The sequence below is a fragment of the Rhamphochromis longiceps genome, linkage group LG12, assembly GCF_057381845.1.
Source record: "Rhamphochromis longiceps isolate RC_006_pf linkage group LG12, R_longiceps_female_GT1.1, whole genome shotgun sequence".
NCBI classification, from domain to species: Eukaryota; Metazoa; Chordata; class Actinopteri; order Cichliformes; family Cichlidae; genus Rhamphochromis; species Rhamphochromis longiceps.
Genome location: NC_140568.1, coordinates 41572708 through 41600462, shown reverse-complemented (window position 1 = coordinate 41600462; position 27755 = coordinate 41572708). Strand labels below are relative to the sequence as shown.

At 42.4% G+C, this 27755-nt stretch overlaps 1 protein-coding gene across 6 annotated transcripts in view; it reads left to right on the top strand.

Moving 5' to 3' along the window:
- The window catches only part of LOC146658020 (ral guanine nucleotide dissociation stimulator-like), a 59306-nt gene extending 32290 nt beyond the window's left edge, over nt 1–27016 (top strand). For 4 of the 6 annotated variants that reach the window (XM_085426411.1, XM_085426409.1, XM_085426410.1 and 1 more), the window contains exons 2-18: nt 14063–14367; nt 15616–15690; nt 16633–16862; nt 17115–17239; nt 17373–17588; nt 17676–17779; nt 17850–17934; nt 19984–20061; nt 20435–20521; nt 20637–20669; nt 20773–20894; nt 21486–21581; nt 21666–21870; nt 22762–22836; nt 23215–23481; nt 23601–23715; nt 24040–27016. In XM_085426411.1, coding sequence (XP_085282537.1) covers nt 14063–14367; nt 15616–15690; nt 16633–16862; nt 17115–17239; nt 17373–17588; nt 17676–17779; nt 17850–17934; nt 19984–20061; nt 20435–20521; nt 20637–20669; nt 20773–20894; nt 21486–21581; nt 21666–21870; nt 22762–22836; nt 23215–23481; nt 23601–23715; nt 24040–24215 — 2394 coding nt within the window. In that variant the 3' untranslated portion in view covers nt 24216–27016. The remainder of the gene's footprint in view (nt 1–14062; nt 14368–15615; nt 15691–16632; nt 16863–17114; nt 17240–17372; nt 17589–17675; nt 17780–17849; nt 17935–19983; nt 20062–20434; nt 20522–20636; nt 20670–20772; nt 20895–21485; nt 21582–21665; nt 21871–22761; nt 22837–23214; nt 23482–23600; nt 23716–24039) is intronic. The other 2 variants (XM_085426408.1, XM_085426407.1) reach the window with 2 other exon arrangements.
- The last annotated feature ends 739 nt before the right edge of the window (nt 27017–27755 follow it).

Genomic DNA, 27755 nt, shown 5'->3' with positions numbered 1-27755 from the left:
TCTCTGTCACGTTTCTTTGAGCCAGCGTGGTTCTGCAGGACTTCTGCAGGAAGCTATGTGTGACCACATTCATGTTTTTGTTAATGAGGTTTTAAAGCCTCAGAGTGAACTTTTTTGCTGTCACCATCTTGCTGGTTTGAGATGAGATGGAACAAACTAATGAGATTGATGCTTTATGGTTTTTGAGTCTGTGTGGCAGTTTAAGTTATACAATTTTAAAAGATGTAAAACTAACGATTGATACCACAAACTCATCAGGAAAGCGTTTGCTAGGGTCATAGGTCAAGTGAGCAGCAGGGGTCTTTATTCATAAAGAATCTGACTAGTCTGTGCAACTAGAAAAGTCTCCCCCTGCTGGCCATTAGAGAGAATGCAGGTTAAATGCTTCACTCTTCAAACACATGGAGGGTTATTTTATTCTTTAGTAAACTAAACCGAAACATGTTAACATGTTTGACTTTAGAAGACTGAACACACTACAAACCCAATTGTGCCAAAGTTTTAATGCTGTGTAAAATGATATATTTATGATATGCTTTCTGTGTTCTGTTGTGAATTAAATAGAGGTTTATGGGTATGCAAATATTTTCTTTGCTCTGCAAATTTAGAGCAGTTAATAACAGGAAATTGTCCCTGCTGTATATGAAGATCACGTGTGTTTTGCTTCTCTATCACTACACTGTTTTCATATCTCTAACTGTCATGTTCCCCCCGCCTCGCTGTCCTCTTTAAACCCAGCCTCATAGATATGGTTTCATTGCTATCTATAGAAATTGCCTTTGTTCTGGATTAAATAAACGTTTTCCAGCCTTGTGCTCCATACATCTCGAACATTCGATCACATAAGGAGGGCAGGATGAGTAATCATATTTATTGGTCTTAAACGGAGCCAAGGATTGGATGGCAGTGTCACCATGGAGACCATGTATTCCAGTCTGTGTACCTGGATTACATGTTCTCTTCTTTTTACTTTTCGGTGTCTTCGGTCAGACTGGACTGGTATCAGAGGTTCATTATTAAACCCCCCCCCATTTGCCTCAGTGTGCCCCTGCTGGTCTCCCGTCCCCTGCTAACCTGTTCTGCTTCGTCCCTTTGCTCTAATCTAATCCTCTGCTCTAACACAATTACCTAATCCCCCTCCTGCGGAGGCTGAGGGGTTTCCTCCACAATCGCTGCCTTTATTCCCCTCCTGCTGCACATGAATGTTATTTGATGCTGAGGTTGTGTTGCAGCATGAGGGGGTCACTGGGGCTAATGTGGTGCTGCCGGCGGTCAGATTGAGCTATTTGTTGATCCCTCTGACTCCGTGTAACCAGCAACATCAGCCTCAATGCACTGTATCGTATAGCTGAGAGGATCGAGTGGCTTTGAAATGGAGGTGTGCCACGAGATGAAGTTACTGCAGTGTGAGGCTAATAACAAAGTGATGCTGTGCTGTGTCACGGCTGGATGATTGTTTTGGGCGATTAATGGGCATTTTGGTTCTTTGTAAAATCGGATTTGTTATAACAAAGGCACAAAAATGATGCATGCCTGCTTAAATTTGAAGTTGAAGCTGATGTGCTTGACCAAGTTACATTTATCGACCTATTTCTACAACATTTTGTATCTTTCTGCAGGAACTGACCCACTGATATGGCAAGGTTGATGGAATTGCTTTTTTTCTACCCTATAATAAAACAGTTGCACTCATGCAGAGTTTTTTTTTTCCTGGCTCAAAATGGGCCTCTGAGGGGTGACTGTGCATACAACCACAACTCGTCCACGTGTAACTGAAGAGAATAGTCTTTGTTAACCTCAGTTAGCAGAGGGTTTCTTGTTATTTTTTTGCCATTTGATTGGTACAAATGTATTGCATTAAGAGTTAAGCGGTCTCTCTGTGTAACAGTGTGTACTTTGGCTGTTTGTGCATCGTGCTTTGTTTCTTCTTTTTCTTTACCAGCTTTGTTTGACTTTATGTAACCGTGTTTTTGCTTCTTCTTTTTTTTTTTTTCAACCCTGTATAATCTAATTTTCACAGGAGCCAAGAAGCCCTCTTGGCCACAGATGCAATAAGCCAAACGGTATACAACAGTGCATTCAAGCTAAAAATAGTCATAATTACCAACGATGCAGTCCGTTAGCAAATCAGCAGGATCAGGGGCCGAACCTTTCATAAAACTCTGCTGAACAAAGACTGCTGCTTATCGAGCCCGTCTCAAGAGAAACAGTGAGCACTTTGAACTGTCAGCTCATTCAATTACAAATCAGTTTGCAGAGAACATCAGAGAAGCAGCGAAGCAACTCCCAGAGCAATTGGTTCAAGGGACTCTGTTCACCTTTGTGCTTAAAGGATCTGATTCGGTTTAGGAAGGAAGGAAGTGCAGGGACTTTTTCATAGATCATTCCCCTTAGTGTTTAGTGAATGTTCTCCATGTTATTGCAGCACCAGCTATCAACATATTTAAAAAAAAAAAAAATCTGGGATTTCCGTTTATTAACCAAAAATATCCCCTAACTTTAGAACAAAGCAGGGAAATTGGAATTCCAAGCTTAATTAAGGGGGTATTCAAAGGAAGAAAAACAATGCCATTTACCTTGGACAGTGTTCAGCACGACGTTGTCATTGTTTCCCTACAGGAGCAACAGAAAATATGTTTTATTTTTACTTAAAAAGGCTGCTGCTGCTGACACGTGGTGCAGTAAACAGAACAACACAGAACTGAACCGATGTGTCGATCGGACTGATAATCAATCAAATATCAGATCAGTCCATCCCTAATAGACACACACCTCCAGTCGTCCATCTTGTTGTGTTTGTAGTTGTTGCTATGCCAGTCGCACCGTAACCGCGTGAATGCAAACAGACAGAAAGCCCTTGACAGTGAGGGTAACCCCTCAGTGGGCAGCTACCCTCGGGGAGTACTTAGGAGTCTTTAGTTTTAGAAGCGCAGAGTGACGGCGAACTGAGAGACTCCGAGCTGCTGAAACATTTTCCATGAACTTCGTTCTTTCTGTCATCATCTGATTGTCCTCGGAGCTAACAGTGACTCAGCCTTGCTTGTGAGCAGTCCCAGATGTATGTTATGATACTGCAGCGCAGCACCGGTTAGCCCCACATGGAAGAAATGATCTCAAACACAATCAGAATAAACCAAAAACTGGACAGTGCACAATGCTGGATTACGGTTTCCTCTGTGCATGTCTCATTGTCTAATTATATCCACATGACCCGGATTTACAGTGAAGAAAAAGTGACTTCAGTCAGCTTTCTCTGGCCTGAGTCACGGGGATGCCATTTATGATGTGCTCTTATTTAAGATAAGCCCCGACAGCCGGAACTTTGGTTAAGTGTCGCTGTGAGAATCAGGAGCCGGACCGTCCGACTCGGCACAGAGGAGCTTTTGTTTCTGGGTTCATTTTGAAGAGAGAAAGTCGAGTGGCTGAGGGCTGGATTGCAGCAGCAGACAGAAACTGGAATGTGAAGGCCAGACGCCTGGAAAAATACTCGGTTCTCCAACTTTGCTCAAATTGCCTGATTCTGCACTTGCTGTCTGTCTGCTGCAGCATGTTTATCTAAACCTGGAGAAAAACTTTGACATCAATATAATCTTTGCGGAAACAATATTGCGTTGCTTTATTTTGGTAGGCGTTAGAACATACAGAGGGAAAAATGAGCCGGCTGGCTGGTGTCCCCCTGTAGGCTTTAAAACTTGTGAGTTCATGTTTGGATTTAGGTGAAGTTTATTTTAAGACACAAAGCAGTTACAACCCTGTCGCGTTTAAAGCAGCTATTTTGTTTTACTGAGCGAGTTACAAAGTGGGTCAGAGCAGGAGAGAAGGTTCTGGAGGGATTTGATTTAATTCGGCAGGATTAACTGGGAGCAGAGGGGGAGGATGGAGGTCTTTAATGCGCTGTGCGTGGACACAGCTCAGAGGTTTTGCTTGTAAGAAGTAACGTTTAAACCTCCTGCGGGACAAAATGATCAAAGTTCTCGTTATCACTTGAGAATTAATTGGGATTTCCGTCACGCTGGTTTTGTAGCCTAACCACATGTTTCTGGTGGATCGCTGCTGGTATTAGTTACCTGACCGTAACTCTTTTATGAGGTTGTGAAGAGTCACAGAGGATGGTTTTTCTTCTTCTTCTCTTCCACAGGTTTCAGCCGTGCTGAACGATTATCATTAGAAAAAAAGTGACTGTGATAGTAACAGGAAAACCTCCAGCATAAGCTAGTGAGCAGACCTTGAGTCAATGCTATTTGCATCAGCAGGGAACTTCACGATACAGACTTGAAGTCTGGGAATGCAAAATTACTGAAATCTTTTGTTATATCCTTCAAAATATATTTTAGATTTTAGCGCAGATGTCCTCTGACTCCCAGAGTGTAAAGCAAGAAATCCTAACTGCAGGTTGTCTTAAAAAATAAAACGTTGCTTGTTCTGGAGCCTTCCCACGTATCAGACAGTCCTCATCAGCAGAACGAGCTTGCTCAATGGAAATGTCAGCGTTTAAACTTTCCACGACACCAAACGTCTGCATAGATATGTGCAAAAGCTCCAGAGTCAACAACAGAGTGGACTTTGAGTCGGGCTTGTCTGACTCAGGGTGACATAAATGACTGAATCCAAGTCGTGTTGATATTTGAGGAGTTTTACAGTCAAATTTAATTAGCATTTAATTTGCATCAACGATGATTTATGGATATGAAAATCAGCCCTGTTTGAACGGGATCAGCATAAGAGGCTCATTTTCCCAATTAAACTGTGAGTGTGATTGATAATGGCAACGCTAAAATGAGCAAGCCAGCTTGGCTCGGTTAATACCTTTCTCTCTCACATGGGCAGAAATGTCCTAAGCCGAGGGTTAAATCAAGGTCTTATTTTAGTTTTTATAGAAAAAAAATAAATTTGAGTGAAATTAGTAGAAAGTATAATTCAAAAAACATGAAAGAAAATAAACTCCATCCTCCATCGTTTGCTGATCCACAGTCACTGCCGTCACTTTGAATCTTCTTTGACACTGTAAACAAGCCAACTTAATAAAAACAAAATCTGATTACAGGAAATGTAGATTGAGGTCATCTCCTAAATCTAAGCAGAAGTTCTGTGACCCACGGCTGGTCTGTCAAATTAATTTCTCTCCAAAGTCAGCTTTTGGACAGCAGAAGCACAGGGATAAAAATAGACCGTTTGTGTTGTTGTTAGTTTGGGAAAGAAATGATGGAGAAACTGCTGGAATAAAGGTAATTTGGAAGTAAGGGGGCGTGTCTTTATGTATTTTTGTTTTATTGATAAGAAGAAGTTTTGTTTTATGATTTTAGCTCCTTTTTTGTTCACTAATACTTGTGACTTAAATTTATATTATCTAAATATTTATCGGGTGATACATCCCAGTGTCATCTCTCATTTTCTCTCTGCTGCCAACAGCTGAAAGTTATTTGAATATCTACCTGCTGCACTGGATGGGAACTAAAGTCTTTGGTCGCCTCGTGACTTTGCCAGCACCTGGTTACATTTATTGTCTTATCCAAGAAAGTATCTGCATGTCTACCTGCTGTAGTGTTCATGGTGCTTGATTAAAACTAAAACATCAGCTCTTGGACAAATTATTTTAAAGAGAAGTTGGAAATTATATTGTATGTTTGCATTTGCGTCCCGACACTTTAGCTGTTCAGAAGCATCAGTGGGAGATGAGTAATGACTTTGGCGCATAAACCAGCCTTCTGCTCGCAGAGACCCCCTCAGTGCCTCAGTGTTTACCAGCTAAAGAGCTCGGCTACACCCTCCTCCCCTCTTCTGTGTCTTACCCCGCTTCCAAATGATCTCACCGCCTTTCAGCATTCATTGTTAGCGAGGGGAAGTCACCGGCTTGTGCCGTGGAGTTGAAATGGACGCGTTGCCTTTGTTCAGCTGTTGATTGTTTTTGGGGGAGGGGGCAGGTTTTCTCTTGAGAGTTTCTCTTGATCTGCATTTAGACTTTGCCTCAGAGGGGATTTCTAATGGTCACTTTCGAAGCAGGTGTGTTTGCTGTTGATGAGCCCTGTAGCTTCACTCCTCCGAACACACTCCCAGAGGGCTCTTTGGCCTTGGGGGGGATTTGGCGCAGCCCCAAGGTTTACTTCAGCCCTTATGTTTATTTTAGCCTGTTCCTGTGCCAGTTAGCTGTATTTATAAAGCCTATACACTATCAGATAGAAAGAAGGAGGTTTGTTATTTGAGATAAACCTTTTTCTTTTTTTAAATTTTGGGATGTGATTGTCTTTTCGAACTAATGAAAAGGTCAGCCGGCTGCTGTGAAGAGGCTGGGAGTTGATGCTGATGCTCTCGACTCTTCTAACTTTTAATTTCAATAGAGAATCGTTCCTGTTTATGTCTGCTTGGGTCATTAGAAGTGTGGCCATTGTTTTTGGTAGTGCTAAGAGCCAGAGGTGGGACCAAGTCATTGTTTTGCAAGTCTCAAGTAAGTCTCAAGTCTTTATCCTCAAGTCTCAAGTCAAGTCTCAAGTAATGTCAGGCAAGTCAGAGTCGAGTCTCAAGTCACTGGTGTAAAAGTCCGAGTCAAGTCACAAGTCTGAAACTTTGAATTTCAAGTCCTTTCGAGTCTTTAAAAAAAAAAAAAAAACGAAAAAATAATGTTGCAGTTATATGCTAAATGTAAATATTAGACCATGTAATTTTTAAATCTGTGTTTTTCTCAACACATGACAAAATAGTGAACTTAGAAAATATACACAAATTGTGAAATTGCACCTCTTTAAAATGCAGCTCAATTAAACCTAGCTCCAAGAATAATTTTCACCGACAGTTCTGAGATAAGCTGCATGTTATTCTTGGATGCGGTTGTAGGACCAGCTTTAAAATCGCATGACAAAAATATCATACACATTAAAAAAAAAACTGTATCACCAACGTAGCCTGGACAACATTTGCTAGTTAGATGAAGTCAGCTATCTCATCGTAGCATATTTATATGCATATTTATAATCATACGGCTCTTGGAGTGAGTGCATACACTCATGAAGTTTAGTAACTTCAGGTCACTGCAACAAGCCCAGGTACAGTTTACCGACGGATGGGTACAGGACCTTGAAATGCACCGTGTAGAAAGTAAAGACCATCGTACGTATCATAAGTTTACCAGTCTCACAAATCGTCGTCATAAATACACATTCCTTAACCGTTTATTAATAGGACCTTTGAGCTCAACGGTAATTAATTAGTAGTGGAAATAATTTCTGGTAGCATCACAGAAATGTAGCAGTGACAACAATACTGTATGCTGTAATCGTACTGGGCAATTAGTGATACAAAAAACCTGTTTTATCCTGTGAATAAAAGTATATGTTTTTGTCAATGTACCATAATAACAGAAGCGAAACGCAATATTGTGTCAGGACAATTCACTATTTATGCACAATAAATAAAGGAGCATAGCGCGACCATTTCTGTTCAGCGCCAGACTTGCTTGTAACCTATATCACTAATTATGTTATGAAAATGACGCATTAACTACAACAGCAGACTGACCTTCGTGTAAATGCTTGGAGCAGACTAACCTGTGAGCTGGAGTGTTCTGGGACGTTATATTTGGTCTTTGAATGGCTGCAATCCAGGCCATCCGCGTCTTTGTTACTTCGGAAACATGGCTCGAACAATTTCTCTTCAACGACGTAATCCGATAACAACCGATCTCTTTACCCGTCGGCTTCCCGTGGCTGTCATGCGACCGGCTATTGCAGTTAATAATACAACAGCTTCTTGACATTTTTGTGTTTCTTTTTATCGCTGTGTAACTGATTTCAATTGAAAGCCTGCGTGCGCTAGTACCGCTTGCCACGAGTTCCCAGAATCCTTTGCGGTTCTACCCGTGAATGACGTCACATTTTCAATCTCTATATAATATGCATGTTAAATTTTATATTTGGGGTAAAATATCAAGTCTTTTCAAGTAAACCGGTTCAAGTCCAATTCAAGTCCCAAGTCATTGGTGTAAAAGTCCAAGTCAAGTCACAAGTCTTAGAACATTTTTTCAAGTCAAGTCTAAAGTCATAAAATTAATGACTCGAGTCTGACTCGAGTCCAAGTCATGTGACTCGAGTCCACACCTCTGCTAAGAGCTTTGTTAACAAAGGTTATGTTTATGATCAGGAGACATAAAAACTTGTTGGGAAGCAGGAAAATTATGATCCAAAGCTTGTTACCTCATGGTATGCCTTTCTCAGTTAGAATGTTATGGTTGTTTTATAAACTAATTAGCATTAGTGATGTTTGCTATGAAATTAGACTAGTTGCAGAGTCTAAAAACACAGAATCCCTTTAGAAAATGTTTAATACTGATCACACTTGAAATCCACAGATTTAATTAGACAAATAAACATTTATTGTATATTTTCAGAGCTATATGAAACCTTTAATTGAATCGTGTTTTAAATGTTGCTGAAATGTTTGGGCTATGTATAATGTTGAAAACATACACAGTGTGAGATGAGTAAAGATAGCAGCTTTGAAATGTCTGTTTGAGTATTTATGCACATCTAGGGCTGTGCTATATGACCAAAATCTCATATCCCGATATAAGACATCTATCGTCCCGATAACGATATAAATCACAAAAATGTAACATTTTCTGTAAATTCTATGAATCTCGGACAGCTCGTCTTGCGGGAAATGTTTCCAGCTGCGCGTCATGTAGCTGGAGTGTTTTAACCGAAGCATGAAACGATACATTTTTAGACATAAGTTGTAAACGCCGCCGTTTTCTTTGTGAGTATTTATTACACGGCGTGCTGCAGGGAAAAGCCTGTTCTAACGTTTGAGTCAAAGGTTTATTTTTTTAGCACCTGACGGCTCTTTTTTACTTCTCATCCGTAAATAATCTGCTCTTTCACGTGATTCAGTTTATTTTGAAAAGTCTCAACAGGATCTTGAGCTTTATTGTGAAAGGTTTATGTGGAACATAAACAAGCGGACACGCGATGCTGTTACCGTCGTTGTTGCTAACGACAACGCATAAAAACAGGCGTTTGTCCATCCGTAGTGTGGTTATATAAAATATAAGAGAAAGAGAGAACTTTAAGAAATTAATATAGCCACTACAGTGACCGATGAAAAAATATTGCCGTAAACAGTTTATTTTGCGACACCACGAAACAAACGATAGCGTAAAATGAAACGATAGACTTTTTATATCGTCATCTGATATTTATCGTTATATCGAACAGCTCTATGCACATCCCTAATTAACATGAACACACACAGCTGAGTGCATACATTTGTGTGTGTGTTTTACGTTATTAAATCATGAAAAGCTACACGATCCTTCATGATCAGTCATACTTACCTAGCTGCCATGGCAGGTGCAGGAAGGAGCTAGTCACCTCGTCCTGCTGAAGATAGAATTTAGCACCAATTGTCGCCTCCTTGTTTTTCCTTCACCCTTTGATAGATGACTGTGCATGTAAGTATATCTGGTCCACATGTAGTTAAGGCAGTGCAAGAGTCTGTGCTGCCTTTTTAATAGAAAATACGTGAACTTTCCTGAATTGACTGTGTAATCAATAAAAACTTTTCTCATTTGGTTTACTTTTTTAAAAATTAGAATCCTGGTGATTTTCCTTTTTGGATGGAGTCATGCAGGAGTAACCCTTAAAGTCACTCAAGGTGTTTGTGCCTAATCCTGATGCAGTCAGAAGCTCTTCTCCATCTATATTTACAGATTAAATAAAGTTTTACTCAAAGAAAATCTTGAAACTCTGCAGCCTTCTTGGTAATAGCCGTGAGAGAGCCTTTACTTTCAGCTTGGGTCATTTTGTCAGTGGTAATAAGTTTATAATCTAAGTTTATGTTTTGGATCAGGGTAGAAGATAACCTCAAAATCTGTCATGGAAACAAAAACAAACACCAGAGTTTTTTGGAAGCAGGAAGACAGGGACTCAAAATGGTTGAAAACATCCATCACGAATGCTGGTTTGACCTCCTTATTTAAAAGTACAAGTTTAAAAACTACCCAGCAACTAAAAACTGTTAAAAGTCTTTGACCAAAGTGCCTCCTTGGGTATTCTTGGCCAGCAGGAATCCTTAAAAACGACCCTTAGCAGCTGGACAAGCCTCTTTTGTTTCAGCCCTCTGTAAATCTACTAGGATTTTGCTTTGGTACATTCGTGCGGTAAGATTACCATTTAATGTGAGGGCTGAGCCGACTCCTGTACTGGAACACCGGGCAACAGTCAGGCCAAAGGAAGCCAAGGAAAAAAACCCACTGTGTTTAATATAAACCAGTTTGTTTGAGCATTAAAACAAGTCTAAAACAAGGATTATGTGGCTTAATTTTCCTTTTCCTTCCTTCTGGAAACGTATCCTCCCTGCCTCGTGACTCTGTCCTGACACTTTTACTCGCCTCACATTCCTCCAGCCCACTTTGCATTCATGGTCATTCACAGCCAGGACGGTGTAGGTGAATGTAGAGTGTGGAGGAGGCTGTTTCTAGATGCCAGACATTTCCTGTGGACCCTTCTGTAGTTGTGTCATTTATATTGTTGTCAGTGTAACTGATTCAGAGCAGTGTTCGAGGAATATTATTCAGCTCAGATGCTCCAGATTATATTTACAATTATATCAGTTCTTTCTTAAAATGATAGCAGCATCATCATCACTGTCTGTTACTTGTAGACAGCCACTTCACTTTGAATATGTTTTAATCACTGCAAAGATTTTCTTGTAAAACAAAGGATGACCTAGCAAAAAACGTTTGGGAGCCACTGGGTTAGGGTATGTTCATGCTTTGGAAAATGTGATTGAGAGCATACATTTTGGACTTTTAACTGTATTTTCATAAGCTTTACAGCTTTTTTACAGAGAGAGAAATATATGGTACATGTTCTGTGCATTAGCCACCTTGTCCTGCTTTGTGATCAAAGTGGGCTAAACAATGAAAGAAAGCCGTGTTAAAGGGAGGATGATCTTTAAAAGAGAAGAGCTAAAATGGCTTATTTCAGACAGGAAGGTCCAGCATGAGATGATCAAGGATTATTATGAATGTCGACTCAGAGAAATAAGCAGAATAGGTTCTGTTTAAACTATAAAATCTGTATGCCATATTAATAAGCATCAAGTTATTTCCCAGAATTGACTATGCCTGAACATCGTGACACATCAGGATAAAAGAAATAATTTGTATAATTCACTTTGAACATCTTGTAGTTTTCAGTGGAAACACTAAGAGACTAAATTTGCATCGCTATGTTCAGGAGAGCTGCCGGTAAATTAAAAATAACCAAAACCCCTTCCTCTGCTGTAATGACTGTGACGCAGTTTGTTTAGTTTTGTTTTTAACCACAGTGGGTAAATTGGATTCTATAAATAAAAGTAATCAGTGCTTCTGGTTCAGTGTGATTTCTATAATTAACATCTAACTGTGACCCTGCTTTGTCTGGCGTGTCATTAATTGTTTATAGCAGGGATTTTAAAACGCGGTGTGGTGTTGATTTTATTGATGAAACACTGAGTCAGGCTGAAGGAATGCGAGGAAAAGATAAATGTAAGTGAAACGAAAAGGGCTGCTTCTGGATTTATGAGATTTTATGTGAATGTCTTATCAGTGCTTTTGAGCTGTTACATCAGTAAACGATGCTGATTAAGTCAAACTGCAACTGAACCTGATTTAAAATAAACTTTTTTTCTCATTTTATTTACAAGGAGAGTGATCGAGCCCAAATGTTCAAACTGTAAAACTGTTTTCAGTTTAAGAGGAAAACTGAAAACGCTGTCACCTGCTTCATGGCTCTCGTAGGAAAACACCCCAGTTTTCAGACTGAAGACTAAATCTCTTATGGCAAAAGCAGAGTCACCTCTAGATTTAAGCCTCAGTTTTAAAACATGCTGAGCTCCGAGATGGTTCACAAGGTGTTCAACATATCAGCTGTGCAGCTGAGACCCAGACGAGTCACTGAGACGAGCATTTCTGTCCGTTTTCACTGGAGAAACCTTCAAATGAACTTTAAGATTTCATTTTCACCGACATTTTGAGTCTAGATTCAGCTTCTAGTCATGTTGAAATAGACAGTGGTGTTTCACACTTGGTAGTTTCCTCTGTTGAAGCCATTTGGAGATGGCATTGAACTCCCCTTTTTAGAGCATCAGCCTCTCACTTATTTTTCTACTAGCACGGACTGTTTGGTTTGCACGGCAACACTTACGGGAACATGAATAGGAGCATTATTCTGGGAATCGATTCGCCCGATAGAGCGAGGAGCTGCCCTTGAGCGCTGCATTTTTCGGGCCGGAGGTGATGGTGGCGCGGCCTCTGCGGTTTGGCTGATAAGAGCCGCTCCTGCTGTTGAGCCTCTCAGCTGCAGCTGTGCCTCGGCCATTATATCCAGCAGGATTTACAGCAGTCCAGGGGTTGTCTCCTCTCTTTATCTGTCACATACACCCTCCCTCAGCTGTCAGGGTCTCTTCAGGGTTACTGAAGGTCACCTTCTGTGTACAGGACTCTTGTTTATTGGGCAGAGGTTAGATATCCCAGTTAAAGCCAGTTTGATTTGAGTCTTTTTTTCTGCGTTTATGAAAACATTGTTGGTTATCAAGTGTGTGAAATGGCATCGCCTTCTGTCCATAATCTGTTTGTTAGTAGGCTGGTTCTGACATAACACTAAATGATTGGGCTGCAGCTCACGGTTATGCTCATTGTTTTTTGGCCATTAACTGTTACTGTTTCACTCCATACACGTAAAATAGTGAAAAATATCACAGTTTCTCCCAATTTAGTCTTTGTATTATTACTCAGAGAATGTTAGCTGTTTGTTGACATTTAATTACAGCTCCAAACGGTGCTGAGCGTCTCTCAGCCCCGAGCTGAGATGCTGGAAATGGACTTGAATGACTAATTCTCTGAGGATCCACGATAAGTGGCCGTGACAGACGACTGTGGCACTGCATGCCATTCCTCCATAGTGATTCACACCACCGTGGCTCTTCCTGTTAGGTTTTAATATGTTCATCTTTCTTGGCCCCTCAAACAGCTAATGTTTATTTTACAGTGGTGTTTCCCCACTCACAGACAGTCCAGGTATATTTGGTTGTTCAATTTAGCATTTTAGAAAAATTATCCAACCGTGATCAAGTTTCTAGAAAACTAGAAAAAAGTGCTTCTTGCTCTTATTTTGAAAATGAACTCATCTAATTATGTTCTCATCTTTATTGCTTGGGAGCTGATCTTTGCTTACATGTTTAAGTCATCCTCCAAAGGTCCATTTAGGTCAATTAAATTCAAGAGGCAGACATCCTTATTGCTGATATCTCTAAAACTGGGCAAGCTAGATGGGGAAACAGCACTGCAGGCCAGCTGAAGAACTATCCCAGTGCATGTTGCATTGTAGGCAGCTAAGCTAGAGTTTGGTGTTTTCAAGGAAATTAGTGTTAAAGATCTAATTTTACTCATAAGCCGTCAGAGGTAACACTTTTGTTTCTGTTGTGTAACCACGAGCGGTGCTGATGAGGCATCAGGTGAAGTGGAATTCGTATCCTTACTTTATGATGATCCCCGTCAGCATCACAGTTCATGGTTTGTTTCATCTTCGTTTTTCATGTTGAGGAGAAAACAACAACAAACTGTTGTGGGTGGTGACCTGCAGCGGCCCACAGAGCCCTCATTCAGGCAACAAGCAGCTTGTGTTAATTCCCCGTTTGGGTAAATGCAGGCTGCAGCCTGTATTGTCGACCCAGTTATCCAGCAAGCTCTGTTTGGTAACAAGCTATTGTTTGTTTGTGCACGCACATGATTCACGAAGTATGACTCAGAGAGAGGGACCGAGCAGAAAGGAGAGGGCCAGGTCACACAGATGGTCATAATTAAAGGGTTTAGTCCCAGAATTAGATGCCGGACATTTTTAACTCCACGTTCTGCACGGTAAAGATGGCTGCTCCTCTCAGCCTTCAGCTCCCTCTAATCTGGTCCCTTAAACACTTATTTGAAGCGCTTGTTCCAGCATGAAGAAACCGCCGTGGATCCTGGGACAAAATTTCACCCAAACGAAGTCGACAGTTGGAGTAAAATGTTTTGTTTTCCTTGTCTGCCTCTCAGAGCTCGACGCAGGAGATCGGCGAGGAGGCCGAGGAGGACGCCATCTTCACCATCACACTGAGGAAGGTGCAGCTTCACCAGTCGGCCAGCAAAGGGCAGCGATGGCTGGGCGTGGACACGGACTCCGCCCTGAGCCTCTACGAAACCTGCAAGGTGCGGACCATCAAGGCCGGCACTCTGGAGAGGCTGGTGGAGTACATGGTGTCGGCGTTCAAGGGCAAAGACTCCACCTACGTCACCATCTTCCTCTGTACCTACCGATCCTTCGCCACCACCAAGCAGGTGCTCGATCTCCTGCTCAACAGGTACGGTGACACCAGACGACACACCGGGTGGAAAAGCAGATTTGTGCTTTTTCCAGACTTTTCTGATTTAAATTCTTAATCAGAAATGAATGTGAATACATTGAGGTAGAAGTTGTGTTTAAGTACAAATTTTAGACACTTTACTTGAATATTTTTGTTTTGTGACACATAATCATGCTCAGATCCATTATTATAAAACAAACAGAGAAAAAAATTCAGTATATCAGAAGATTAAAATAGCAGATTTACTTAGAAATAAATTCTCCAAATTACAAGAAACAAGGGAATATTTCTTAAGATTATAAAGGACCAAAAGTGCCAAAATGATCACACTGTAAATGAACCCCATCATGCCTACACACTGTATACAGAGGACTGACGTAACATTAATTAACAGACTTATAAATTACTAGAATTTCTCTCAAAAAAGCTGAACCTGGTACCCTGAGTGATATCATGGTTAATTCAGCTGTTCAATGCAAAATTATCCAAAAGGCACCAACAGCACACACAGTTGAATATTTCAGTTAAGTGAGTCGAATTAACAGAGATAAGGCCCGGGACAACCGCCTGCGCCTGGACACCTGTCAATCAAAAGGACCACACCCCTGAAAAGCCAATAAAACAAAATATGTCCACCCAGCAGTTGTGATGAAGGGAAAAACCGCACATACACAGCAGATTTGTAGTAAATGTGTTCGTTTGTGCTGTGAAGTTGTATTTTTTTAAACGGCCATCGTGCACTTAGTGGATGGACCCTGCGCAGTGGTCAGAGGTCTACAACTACGACTAGTTTTACTACTCCTGTGCTTTTGCTACAATTGTTTTACTGCAAAGCAAAATGTAGTAAAAAATAAATATGATACAATAATAAAACTGCAATAAAAAATAAAAAGATGCCGATGACAGTAAGGCTCAATGAGTTTAGCAGTATCACCGTATGTGACCCACATGCTGAAGGCTACTGCAGGGGCGTGGGTTCAAGTTTGCCTCAGGACATTTTCTGAGTGTTTCATGTTTTTCTGTTCAGAATAATTTTAAATATTGCTCAGTATTACAAAACACTGTTACTAATGCCCCTGTGCTTTTAAAATGTTTAGCTTATTAGGGACAACAACAAAAGAGAGAGAGAGAGCCATCAAACCTTGACATGAAAACTCAGACTGAAGCTTCTTTCTTTTTTGGTTGTTTTGTTCATTAGTTTGGTTCATAAAATGAAACTGGTGTTTTTTTTCTTTCTGTTTTTAGGTATGCCAAGCTCCAAAATGTGCCTGCAGCCACAGCACACAGAGTCTCCCAGGACGACTGCACAGAGCTGAGAAAGTAAGCGTGCTGCGACCTTAAGTGTCGAGCTTCCAACATTAATCACAGAGTACATTCACAGCACCGAGCCTCAACCCCCCTCCTCCCCGGCTTAAAGGGATCCTTTTCTTCCCCGTGGCTGGATACCTGTCAGACTGAGGGGGCTGTTTGGGTTCAGGCAGCCCTAAAAATGTGATAAATCACAGAAAAATAAACAACTTATTCATTTTCTTATTCTCTTTTAAAAGAGCTTTAGTTAAATCCTTAAAGTCAAGACAGTGTTTTCTGAGAAATGCTCCCATTGACTTCAGGTAGCTGTTGTTTTAAACTTCATGGAAACATTGTGCAGTTTTAATTTTTTTCTAAATAAATGAGATATCTTCAGATACTCAAATCCGCGCACTGGGAACATGATTTCATGAGTAAAAACCACCTCCTCCATCTTGTAGCCATGTAGTGACCCTGAATGCATTTTATGATAATGCATTATGCATTATTTGCGTCATCCTTATATCCTGAATGAAGGCTGTATTACTCAAAGGTCCCATTGTTTCAAATCTAAGCCAAAATAAAGCTGTATTAAACTAAGTGGAGGGTCATTCATGTTAATGACATCGAGCTTTAAGCAGTAGAGGCTCTTTTAGGGTTTCAAGATGGCTCATTAATTCAGTAAAACAGGGCTTCTTTTTTTTTTACTCTTGTGTAACAGAAACCATATTTGTTTAGATTTAGTTTGAATCACAAGAATGGAAATAACAAAGGATGGAAAAACAACCTGACCATAAGAGTCACCAGTTCAGATAAACACTAACATACTGTAGTAGATAATTCTCTCAAGCGCACCTTAAAATTGAAAATGTGAGAATGTCTTTCTATAAATTTTGTTTTTCTACTTTCATATTGTTGCTTTGTGGGTTTCCTAAGGAGGCTCTTTTCTTATATTTTATTTCCTGTGTGTTTCAGCACTGTTTCGTCCATCCTGGGCGCGTGGCTGGACCAGTACTCTGAGGACTTCTGGAGCCCTCCCAACTACGAGTGTCTACATCAGCTCCTCGCTTACCTTCACCTCCACTTCCCTGGCTCGGACCTGGAGCGCCGTGCCCGCAACCTGCTGGCCCACTTCCACCGAAGACAGCAGTGTGAGCCTGATCCTGATGGTATGAAGGCAGGACAAGAGAGGGACACCAGAGCAGGCAGGGACTCCTTTAACATATCAGAATGGTGGTCCCACAGTAATAAAAACCTGAAGTGTTAGAATAAACCAGTTGAAGGCTGTGCACATTTCAGGTGGCTCTAGATGTTCAGTTTCAGTTCAAACGCTGAGATATTTGTTGCTGTAAAGAACAAAGAAAGTGTTGGCTCAGAAAAAGTGCAGGAGCTGTGTTAAGGTTGAGCTCGGGTGGAGTCAGCTGTGTGAAAAATATATATTTTTTTATTCTCTTTAGGGGAACACATCGGCTGCCCTTTTGCTACGCAGGAAGAGAGCGGCTTTGAGGATGAGCTTCCTGCTTTCAGTTTCCTGTCGTTTGACCCCATCATGGTGGCAGAGCAGTTCACGCTCATGGACGCGGTGAGAATCTTTCCTGTCCCTTTCAGCACAGTTACCTGGTGGTGTTGATTCTTAAGATCGTATCTGCACCGCCTCTCTTTAAATTAGAAATAAGTATCGATTTTAACTCCCCTCTTTCTCTGCGTCCATTCAGGATCTGTTCAAGAAGGTGGTTCCCTACCACTGCCTGGGGGGGATTTGGTCTCAGCGGGATAAGAAAGGTAAGGAGCACCTGGCTCCCACCATCAGAGCCACCGTGGCCCAATTCAACTCTGTCACCAACTGTGTCATCACCACCTGCCTGAGCAACCCGGCACTGAAGCCCAACCAGAGAGCCCGTCTGCTGGAGAGGTGGATAGAAGTTGCCCGGGTGAGACTTCTGGTTTGCTGAGCTCATGTGCTCCTGGGACTGACGGCCGTTTTGGTTTGTTTTTGACTGAACGATTGCTGTTTTCAGGAGTGTCGAATACTAAAGAACTTCTCCTCGTTGCGAGCCATCCTCTCCGCCCTGCAGTGCAACGCAATCCACCGCCTAAAGAGGACCTGGGAGGAAGTGTCACGGTAGGTTTCGTGCCCGCCTGCAGGCTCTGCAGAGTGATTGTTGTGCGCTGACCTCTTTGTCCGCCTACAGGGAAAGTTTCCGAACCTTCCGCGAGCTGTCCGAGATCTTCTCTGACGACAACAATTACTCCCTGAGCCGAGAGCTGCTGGTGAAGGTGAGTCACAGCAACAGATGTAAACATAACACTGAGGGGGTGCACAGTGAAAACGGAGGAGGTGTATTTAGCCGCTGAAGGAAAAGCCATCTTCGCAATAATACGCAGACAAATCCGTTTATGAGTTACATAACAGTAACACGTGGCAGCTGAGCAGGCGGCGGGAGGATGCACGGCTAGGTGACCCTTTACTGTCAGTATCCTTCCTCACAACAGCTGCAGCCAAGCTTCCTGCACATCAGAGCACCTTGTTCTGTTACTTTTGGACAACAGGATCCATATACGATGTCCAGGGTGGGCTCTGTGCAGCTGACAGGTTGCTGTCATCATTAGTGCGATATAGTGGGTTTAATGCAGAGACCTGTTGACACCGTCAGAGTGTTTTGCTCGTATTGACGCATTCAGTGGAAGGTCAGCAGGAGCTGATTCATAAATTCAAGATATTTGAGAGAGCAGGAAATGAGATGACAGATCAACAGGCTGCACATGCTTTCCGCTGCTCGTCTTTACTCTTTGACTTTACTACACAAGCTTTGCATGATTCACAGGTCAAAATAATGATTATTTTTCTTGCACTGGGGCTTTGCATTCGTCCTCTGTCTGAAACAAGCTGTTTTAATTCCTCCGCCTTTTACACCAACTCGCTTTTGAGTGGCTGCTGCTTGTAAACAGAAGGTCTGAAGAGCAGTAGGGATGTTTGGCTTTTATCGCACAAGAAACGACTGAAACAGGACTTAGTTGCACTTATGCTGCAGCGCTGTCCTTACAATCAACAAGTTTTTAAGTTGTCACATTCTGACATTTGCACGCTCATAAAGACTGCTCAATTTTTAGGAAAAAGCTCATAATCATTGTAAATAATTGCAATCACCTATTTTTAACCTGAGAAGTTTTCTGATGTAATGCTGAGTTAGTTAACACCCGCGGCGTCCGCTGAGGGAATCCCTGCTGACGTCACAGGGAGGAACCCTTTGGCAGGTGTAGATAACGGCTCCAATATGTGAAAGCAGACCTCAGGGCGTCGCCTCTGTCTATCTGCTCGGGACAGGCCGCGTTGACTCGACTCAGTTGGCTCGAGTTGCACGAAGCTCCGGAGGCCTCCGGGCATTACATCACTCTGAGGAATGCGCAAGGAACGGCAAGGAGGTGGATTTTCTCCCAGTTTTTACTTTGAGGTCGTGCAGATGTTTTATTTTTTATTTCAGAACAGGTTTTAAAGATCTAATCTGCTGTAACACATAAACGAAGTATATGAAGTTTAAAAAGCTTTTGGAGAAAAACATCCTTGAAGGGAGGTTCCTGGTTAAAAATCGCTAATGACAGGAATGAAATAGTTATAGTGTTTCTAAAGCTTGGAGAATGTGTCAGGTTGGAGTTGAGTTGAGTTAGCTTGTAAGATGTGCGTCATTTCTCATTCCTGGATTGCACGTCCTCGACTCCTCTCCCTGGTCTCAGTTCCTCCCACGAGAGATACGAACGGAGGAGGCGAAGACGAGGCATGAGGAAGAAGGAGTCGAGGCGGAATGAGACGTCCTCGCTTCAGAGCCTCATTTTAAAGCGATGTCACTGAAGACCACATTTGAAACACCTGCATCTTAAATGTTATAGCTCGACTACAGCTATGTTCAAAGTTGCCTAACATTATATTTTAGAAAAGACCAAAACTGAGCATTTTGATCTGGGTCAGTCAGAATGATTATTTTTCTTTCAGTTTATATATGTTTTATTGTTTAGTGTGTTATCTGTCATTTTGTGGTTTTGGGAAACGCACAACAAAAATTAATCTAACTGTATTACAGGAGAAATGTGTGTATTCAGAAGTCGTTTAAAGGAAGACAATATGGGATAAACTGTGTCTGATGTTGAATTATGTAGCACAGGGATGTTTGTTGTGGGGACGTTTGTTTTTCTGCAGAAGTGAGTGAGCAAAACTCACTTATTGCGCCTTGGTGGAAGGAGGGTTGGGTATTTTTAGTGTTTGGCCTCTATTTTGCACATTTGTGATTTTTAGCATCCAGAAAAACTTATCATGTGTTGTTTATTCTGCAGGAGGGCACCTCCAAGTTTGCAACTTTAGAAATCAACCCTAAACGCGCTCAGAGGAGACACCAGCAGCAGAGAGACCTGGTGAGACCACATGCTATCTGCTTGATGCTTTTCCACCAAAGCACTCCTTCAGGCGCTGAGTCAGCCTCCATTTACTTATTTTTCTTATGCTAACAGGCACATCTGCTGCAACCAGTACTCTATATCAAATCCACTTAAGGAGTACAATCACATTTTGAATGGGGGATTGGCAGCTGCTCTTCAAATTTAGCTTTCTGGAAGTTTTCTTACAAATTTCAACAAGCAGTGATTAGCCTAAACTCCTGCAGATTGCAGGACTACTTACTGATGAAAATCAAATTTTTCCTGCAGCACTGGTTTAAATAACGTTGTTCTAGAGAAATGGTTACTTGCACTCTAAATGCATGTTCATCTCCACGTGTTCCGTAAACAGGGAGTGATGCAGGGGACGATCCCTTACCTGGGGACTTTCTTGACGGACCTGGTGATGATGGACACTGCCATGAAGGATTACACTGAGGTCAGACGTCAGATGGGAGTCGTTACTGTGATGATTTTTGGATTTTAAACCCTCTTCCTGGGTTTGTATTTTTTATTTTCTATCACTGCTAATAATTTCTTTTCTTCTTTTTCAGGGTGGTCTGATTAACTTCGAGAAGAGAAGAAAGGTGAATTATTTCTTTTTGTTTGTTTGAAGTCATCATCAAAAATAATCTGCCGGTCCAAATCTCAAAGTCAAACCCTTTTTTCGGCTCTGCCCTCTTGTTGCAGGAGTTTGAGGTGATCGCTCAGATCAAACTGCTCCAGCTGGCCTCCAACAACTACAATTTCACTCAGGACAGCCACTTCAGGGAGTGGTTCGCCGGCGTGGACAAATACAGCGAGGCAGAGAGGTCAGTCATCACAGGCTCCTCCCTCTGTCTCTGACCCCGGAGGAAAGCAGGAAATCTGGCTGTTATTTTGATGGTGGTTGGATATCTGCAGTCATCCTTTAATTCTGACAGTGAAAAGGGGAATTTAACAAAACTTGGTGCCGTGCTTTAAAAACAACTAATATATATATTTATATATATATATATATAAACCCTCAAGTTTTGGCAGGAACACATGAAATGTTCACATGTTCCAAGATTTTTAGGAGTTTATGAAATGATTCACAGCACTGGCTGCCAGCATGAAGCGTGGGTTATTCAGTTTGTCCTCAGTTTTGCCGTCAGGATTAAAATATCTGCGTTTTGATGAAAATGGTGAAAATATCATTTCAGAGGAGGCGGTGAGGGGTTTAAAATAATACAAAACCATTAAAAATGACAGAATTATTTATGGAAGCAGTGGTGAAACCCACCAAATTTACACATCTGCAGGTGTAATGACCCAGCTCAGTGTTATCGGTGCTAACCGTGTTATCCTATCTCATCCTTGAGTTTATGTCTTTGAATTCCCATTTTCTCTCTTGCCGTCCTGACTCCCTCCTGTTCCCGCAGCTACAATCTGTCCTGTGAGATCGAGCCTCTGTCAGAGTCGGCGAGCAACACGCTCCGAGGCAAGAAGAACGGAGGAATCATGAAGCGCTGGAGCGAGTAAGTCGCAGCGTTAATACCATTGTTTTAAACTTGACCACCAGTCTTATTTTCATAACCCTCCTGTTACGGTGTCATCTGCAGCCGACAGTTGACGGAGGCCGGTTGCAGCAGTGCCGCAGGCTCTCACTCCAAGTCCTTCGACCACTCGCACTACAGGCCGTACCAAGGAGGAGGGGGGGACAGCGGCGACGCTCTCAGCGTCACCTCTGTCAGCTCGAGCGGATCAGACCTGGAGGATGTGAACGCCAGCTTCCTGTCAGACTCACCGGAGGGACACGAGAGAAAGGTAGAAAAAGCTGCACATAGTATTTTCTGCCACAATGTAAAACATGTGACAGCCACTTTTAAGCAGCTGTTTGTGAGGAGGGAAAAAACAACAGTGGATCTGCTGGAAACGTTTCCTCATGTTTGAAGTCTTTGCTTTGAACATAAAACTCGAAAGAAGGACTCAAATGGAGGACAGGGAAGCAGGCTGAATACAAAAGGGCGAGCCTTTATTGGACAATGTTAACTGCTACAAACTACAAGAAAACTTCAGCGGGGAAAACAAAACCGAAATTCAAAACAGGGCAGAAGGAGAGTCAGATAATGAAGGGCAAACACACACAAAACAAAAGGAAATAAAGACAAGGAAACACTTTAGACAATGGAAAAATGTAAACACAAAAAAGAAAATCAGTAAAATCAAAAAAGGGACCAAAACACACCGAAACTGAACAGAAAACCAGGCCTGGGTGGGACCTGTAGTCATTTGTACTGAAGTCGTGTGACATTGTGACTACACCAAGGTTTAGCCTTCAAAATCAAGACGATATGAACGCTACGAATTATAAACATGTAGTTTAACGCTGGGTTTGACTTCACTGCTGAAATTCTACAAACATGAGTAAGAGTAGCCCACGCTGCCCCCTGGTGATCACTCACAGTTACAACAAACAGACGTGAGTTCCACAGTGTTATACTTAGAAAAACTCCCAGCGCACAGCCACACTGGGAGCTTAAGTCCTTAAGTCACAGGGATTATTCACAGAGCACATTTGTTCCCACCTAAAGTTCAGTTTATTTGAGCGTGATCTAGGTGTCCTGTGTGGAGAAAAATAATGGCTGTCATCGTGTCAGAGTGGTCTGGGGCCGCGCGATGACTGGTTCTGTTTTGTTTTCCTTTGTCCTCCTCCAGACGTCGACTCCTTCGGTGAAACTAACTGTCTCAGCACTGGGAAGAGAAGCTCCAGCTGCAGATACAACCTCAACGGTAACGGCTGCTATGTTTTTCTGTTCATTTCACACTGAAAACCTGAAATGGCTTGGATGACTGTCTGCAAACCAGACAGGGTGGGGTGGGGTGGGGTACTCGATTTAGAAAGCTGCAAACCTGCTCAGTAATAATTGTCCAATAATAATTCCCCTTATTATTAAGAAGAAAATTAGCTACAGATACCAGAATCGCTTACTGTAGCTGTAAACATGTTCATGTAAAGTTGGAAACTTTAACATGAAGCATTGATGGGGACTGACTTGCTTTTGGAGCCGCAAGTGATCTTTAGAGGAACTGCATGAGGTTTTTATTTCTTCAGTATTGGCTTCATTTTTCAGCCTCTCCCACCAACCTCTCCCTCTGATAACCTTTCAGTTCTGGGAATGTACGTCTCTGTCGTCTCTGGACACGTCCGGGATGGGCTCGAGCTCTGGTTCAGCCTCCGGCTCCAGCAGCGCCTCCTCCTCCTCCGTCTCCTCCTCCACCCCGTTGTCGGCCTCGCGCTCACACAAACGCTCGGTGTCGGCTGTGTCGAACTACTCGACTCTGTCGCTGCCGTTGTACAACCAGCAGGTGGACGACTGCTGCATCATCAGGGTCAGCCTGGACGTGGAGAACGGGAACATGTATAAGAGCATCCTGGTGAGGGCAGAAAAACAGCTTTCAGGCTTTTTAAGAGGCAGTGAAGTCAGAGTTTTCTCTGTGTGTAAAGTGATGGTTAATAGTTAGGAACAGATGTTGATGTTCTGTCTGCGATTCAGGTGACGAGTCAGGACAAGACTCCGGCGGTGATCAGGAAGGCCATGATCAAACACAATCTGGAGCGAGAGAAGACCGAGGACTACGAACTGATGCAGAAAATCTCTGAGGACAAAGGTGATCATTTCTTTGTTTCATGTATTCATTATTGGTTTTTAACAGTGAATTTAATATTACGCTGCTTTTATGATACAAGTTCCTGATGCACAGTGAAAACTTCCATAAAAATATGAGAGTAATTAATAGTACACATGTGTTTTGTCTTAGTTGTTGTTAATTTAAAATGAATTTAATGGCCGATGTGTTGACTTGCATATATTTACAGTTTCTCATGTGGTGAAAGATAAAGAATTGATTTTCTTTCATGTCCCCCGAGAATAACACTGCTTAAACTCGTTAATCACCACTTGTTGCTTCTCTCTTTCTGACCTCGTCCTGCAGAGCTCCGGATCCCGGACAACGCCAACGTCTTCTACGCCATGAACTCCACTGCCAACTATGACTTTGTGCTGAAAAAGCGCGGCTTGGCACGGCCCATGCGGGCCAAGAACGTGGCCAGTTCGACGCTGCCTCGCATGAAACAGAAGGGACTGAAAATCGCCAAAGGGATTTTCTGAGGAGACTTCCTCTCTCCTCCTCCTCCTCCTCCTCCTCCACTCACCCTCTTCCTCCTCCTCGATCACCTTCTCTGGCCTCCACTCGTCAGCTTCTGCTCAGGTGCTTGAGTTTTTGTTCAGACAAAAACTGGACACGCAAGAGGAGGAACGACCAAGCGCACCTCGGGAAGCAGAGGAGCACCTTAACACTTAACTGTCGCGTCGTCGGGACCCTGAGAGGACGTTAAAAGGAACAAACAAACGAGGTGTGTTAGCTGCTTCAGCCGGCTCATGGAAAAGCATCAGATCTCCCGGTCCTTTTACGTTTCGTTTACAGCTGTTTACATCTTAACATCAGTTGGTCAGATCAGTCGTTTCTGCACCTTCGACAAAAACACTTTTTTTTTTTCCTGCTTTTTTTTTTAACCATGTTGCAGAGCCTCGTCCCTGTGTGATCACTCTGCGGTCTTCATGCTCGCACCCTCCTGCGTGGAGCAAACACTAACGGACAGAAAGGTGTCTGAATGTGATTCTACTTTTTCAGGGAGCTTTTGTTTCAAGCGCACCGCCGCCACCGCTTTTGCCCCGGTGGTCCCTGATGTCGACAGTGCCTGCAGGACTGCAGCACTTTAAGGTTTCGCTCTCTGCCGCCTCAGCATTTTAACACCAGCGACGCTGACGCGAGCGTGGAGAGATCTGGACTCTATAAACTCCTGAACGCTGCCATGTTACACATACACAAAAATAAAAGGTCACGTGGCCTGAAACAGAGACGTGGTGTCAAAACCAGTGGGCGCAGCCATGAATCACATGCCACTGTTTTCTTTTTATTATTATTATTATTATTATTATTATTAATTAATGAATCGTAACCACTACATGGAGAAGGATGCCACAGAGTGGGACAGAAACATGAGCTGAGAACAAGACACAAAAAAACTGAGTGTATATATCGATTAACACCATCTGTGCAGTATATTCTTTTCAAACGGACCACGAGATTTTGTTAACAGACTCGACGCTTTGTTCTTTTCTCTTTGTACATTTGTTTGCATCTCTCTCTTTGATATGGTGCTGCTACTTATCTTTCTGAAGACGTCATAATGAGCTGCACCTCACGTTTTTGTTTTTTCTCTTCCTCCTGACCACCAGCCGCCATGTAGGAACACAGAAACGTCTGAGGGACACGAGGCATTACAGAAATAATAAGTAAAAAGGGCCGCTCTGCCCGGTAGAGTCGATACTCTCTGTTTTAGCTGTGCTTCCAACATGGCGGCTTGGCTTTCATAACCATCAGTTTCCAAATGTGCCATGATGGGCCAGGTGAGCGCTGCGGTATCATCTGTGGTTTTTTACGTGTCTGTGATGGCAGCAGAGTCTTTCCTCTCTGGGCTCTAACTAACAGCACATGTGGGGGGGAAAAAGTAGCTTTGGGTGATTTTTAGGTTCTCTGTTCCTGTTAGCGTACAGAAGAGCTCCTGAATGTTTCGTGCGTAGGCGCCCAGGCGAAAGACGGTGACGCTGCCAGACTGAACACAGGGGAACAAACTCTTCTCTTTATGCTCTCTGTTTCTTTAAAGGTAAAAATCCAACCTTAAACACACTCAGCGCTGGTTTTTTAACAAGCAATTTTTGGTGACTTGCTTCAAATATTTGTGGTTGGTATTTCCTTCATTTCCGCAGGTGCTAAATGACAAAACTGAGTTGTTTCTTACAGCAGAAACACATCTGATCACAGCTAAACCGATGCCAGACTAATGTGGCTTAACCAAGAACATTTGCCAGATCTAATACAAAGCGGTGCAGAGGTGATAAACATAAACTGTATACTAAAGATGGCCATACCCACTGTAACGAGCCATCAGTAGCAGGGGGTGAATCAGCTGAGCGACTAAGAGACACCGTCATAGGCTAGGGAATGACAACCACCTCTAATGGGGACCACGGTTTCCAAAGACTTACACAATATTATATGCACTAATACTTGAATCTAACAATTGAGACCATAAACTTAAGAGGAAACTGTTTCCTGAGGTCATAGGTCATGTGAGTAGTGTGGTCATTTTCTGTAATAGAAGTCTATTTGCAGCTGCAGGCGTCGCCCACTGCTGGCCATTAGATACAATAAATGACATCAGAGTATGTCTGTCTTCTTTCACAATGGTGAAAAGAAAACATCAAAATCTGTTGCAAAGCATTCTGGGAAGTGGAGGAAATGGGAAATAAAAAAAAAAAAAAGATTAAGTCATCGGAAACACGCTAAAATCTGAGGTTGGACTTTTTCCTGATGTGTTATTAATATCGCCACAACAACAAATCATCTGGCCTGTGCTGCGACCATGTTTTGCCTTTTTTGTTTGTTTTTTCATCTGCATGAAGGTCACGTACAAACGATCAAATGAATGAAACGCCTGTTAAAAAAGAAAAGAGTGATAGCAATATGGTGATGATGAGCTGGAGGCACGGCGTCCGGCTGTCGTGGGTGTTGTTTGTTACCGCTGTGGCGTGAAATCCTTCGCTGTTGAACACTGTGACCTTCGACCCTTTCACTCTGCCCTCTCTGCCTGTTGATCGGCGCGTCCTGTCGAGCACTGTGAACCCAAACGTCTCATTCCCTTCTAATGATGTCTTAGTGAACATCCGCCCTTTGCTCATCTCTCAGGCGAGCAGCAAAGGCGGCAGGCTTGACCCTACATGTGCCAAAAAAAACAAAACAAAACATGTAAAGACAGAAAAAGGTTGAACAGATGGGTCCTCTGCCTTTTCACAGTTTGTTTGTTTACTGTTGTTTTCTAGAAGAAAAAAAGGGGAGAACACTATGGGGGGAAAAAAAAAAAAATGTGTTGACCCATTTCCCTGTGGAGACTGTTGTCCGAGAAACTTGAAGCAGACGTGTTTGTCAGGCGCTGACGTAAAAACTGCACTTTCATGAAAATGTTTTTCATGTTTTAAAATCTTTGTTTGGCATGTCTGAATCTTTTTTTCCAACCAAACATCACAGGCTGGATTACACGACGTGTCACACCAGACTTTGAGATCTTATGACCAATTTCTAGTAATGAAAACAGCTACAAAACTGGCATTTCTATGCGGGTGAAATTGGGTCAGCCCCAAGTGGCCAATAAAGGAACTGCAGTTTTGCCACTTTTGGAATAAGTTTAACTTTTTCTTTCATCTAAGCAGTTTGTAACTTGCAGAGGACCCGCTTACACTTTATTAGTGAGCTGACCTGACCTCAAGTTTGAAGTCTTACCCTCTTTAGCCTCAACTTCCTAGAGGAAAATAGTACACACAGCTTCTTCTAAAACCAAAACTAGCAACATATATTTGAATATTTCACTCGTAGACTGCGTCTGATGGCATTTTCATGTGTTCCATGGCCTCAACTCAGCATAGTCACAGCAGCATCTGTTCTTTTTTACCTCATGCTGTTGGGATTTTTATCCATTCTTTTCTGGTTATCTATCAGGGTCGCTGGAGCCTATCGCAGCTAACATAGAGGGGGAGACGGGGTACACCCTGGGCTGGTCGCCAGTTTGTCGGCTAACAGATGGATAATCA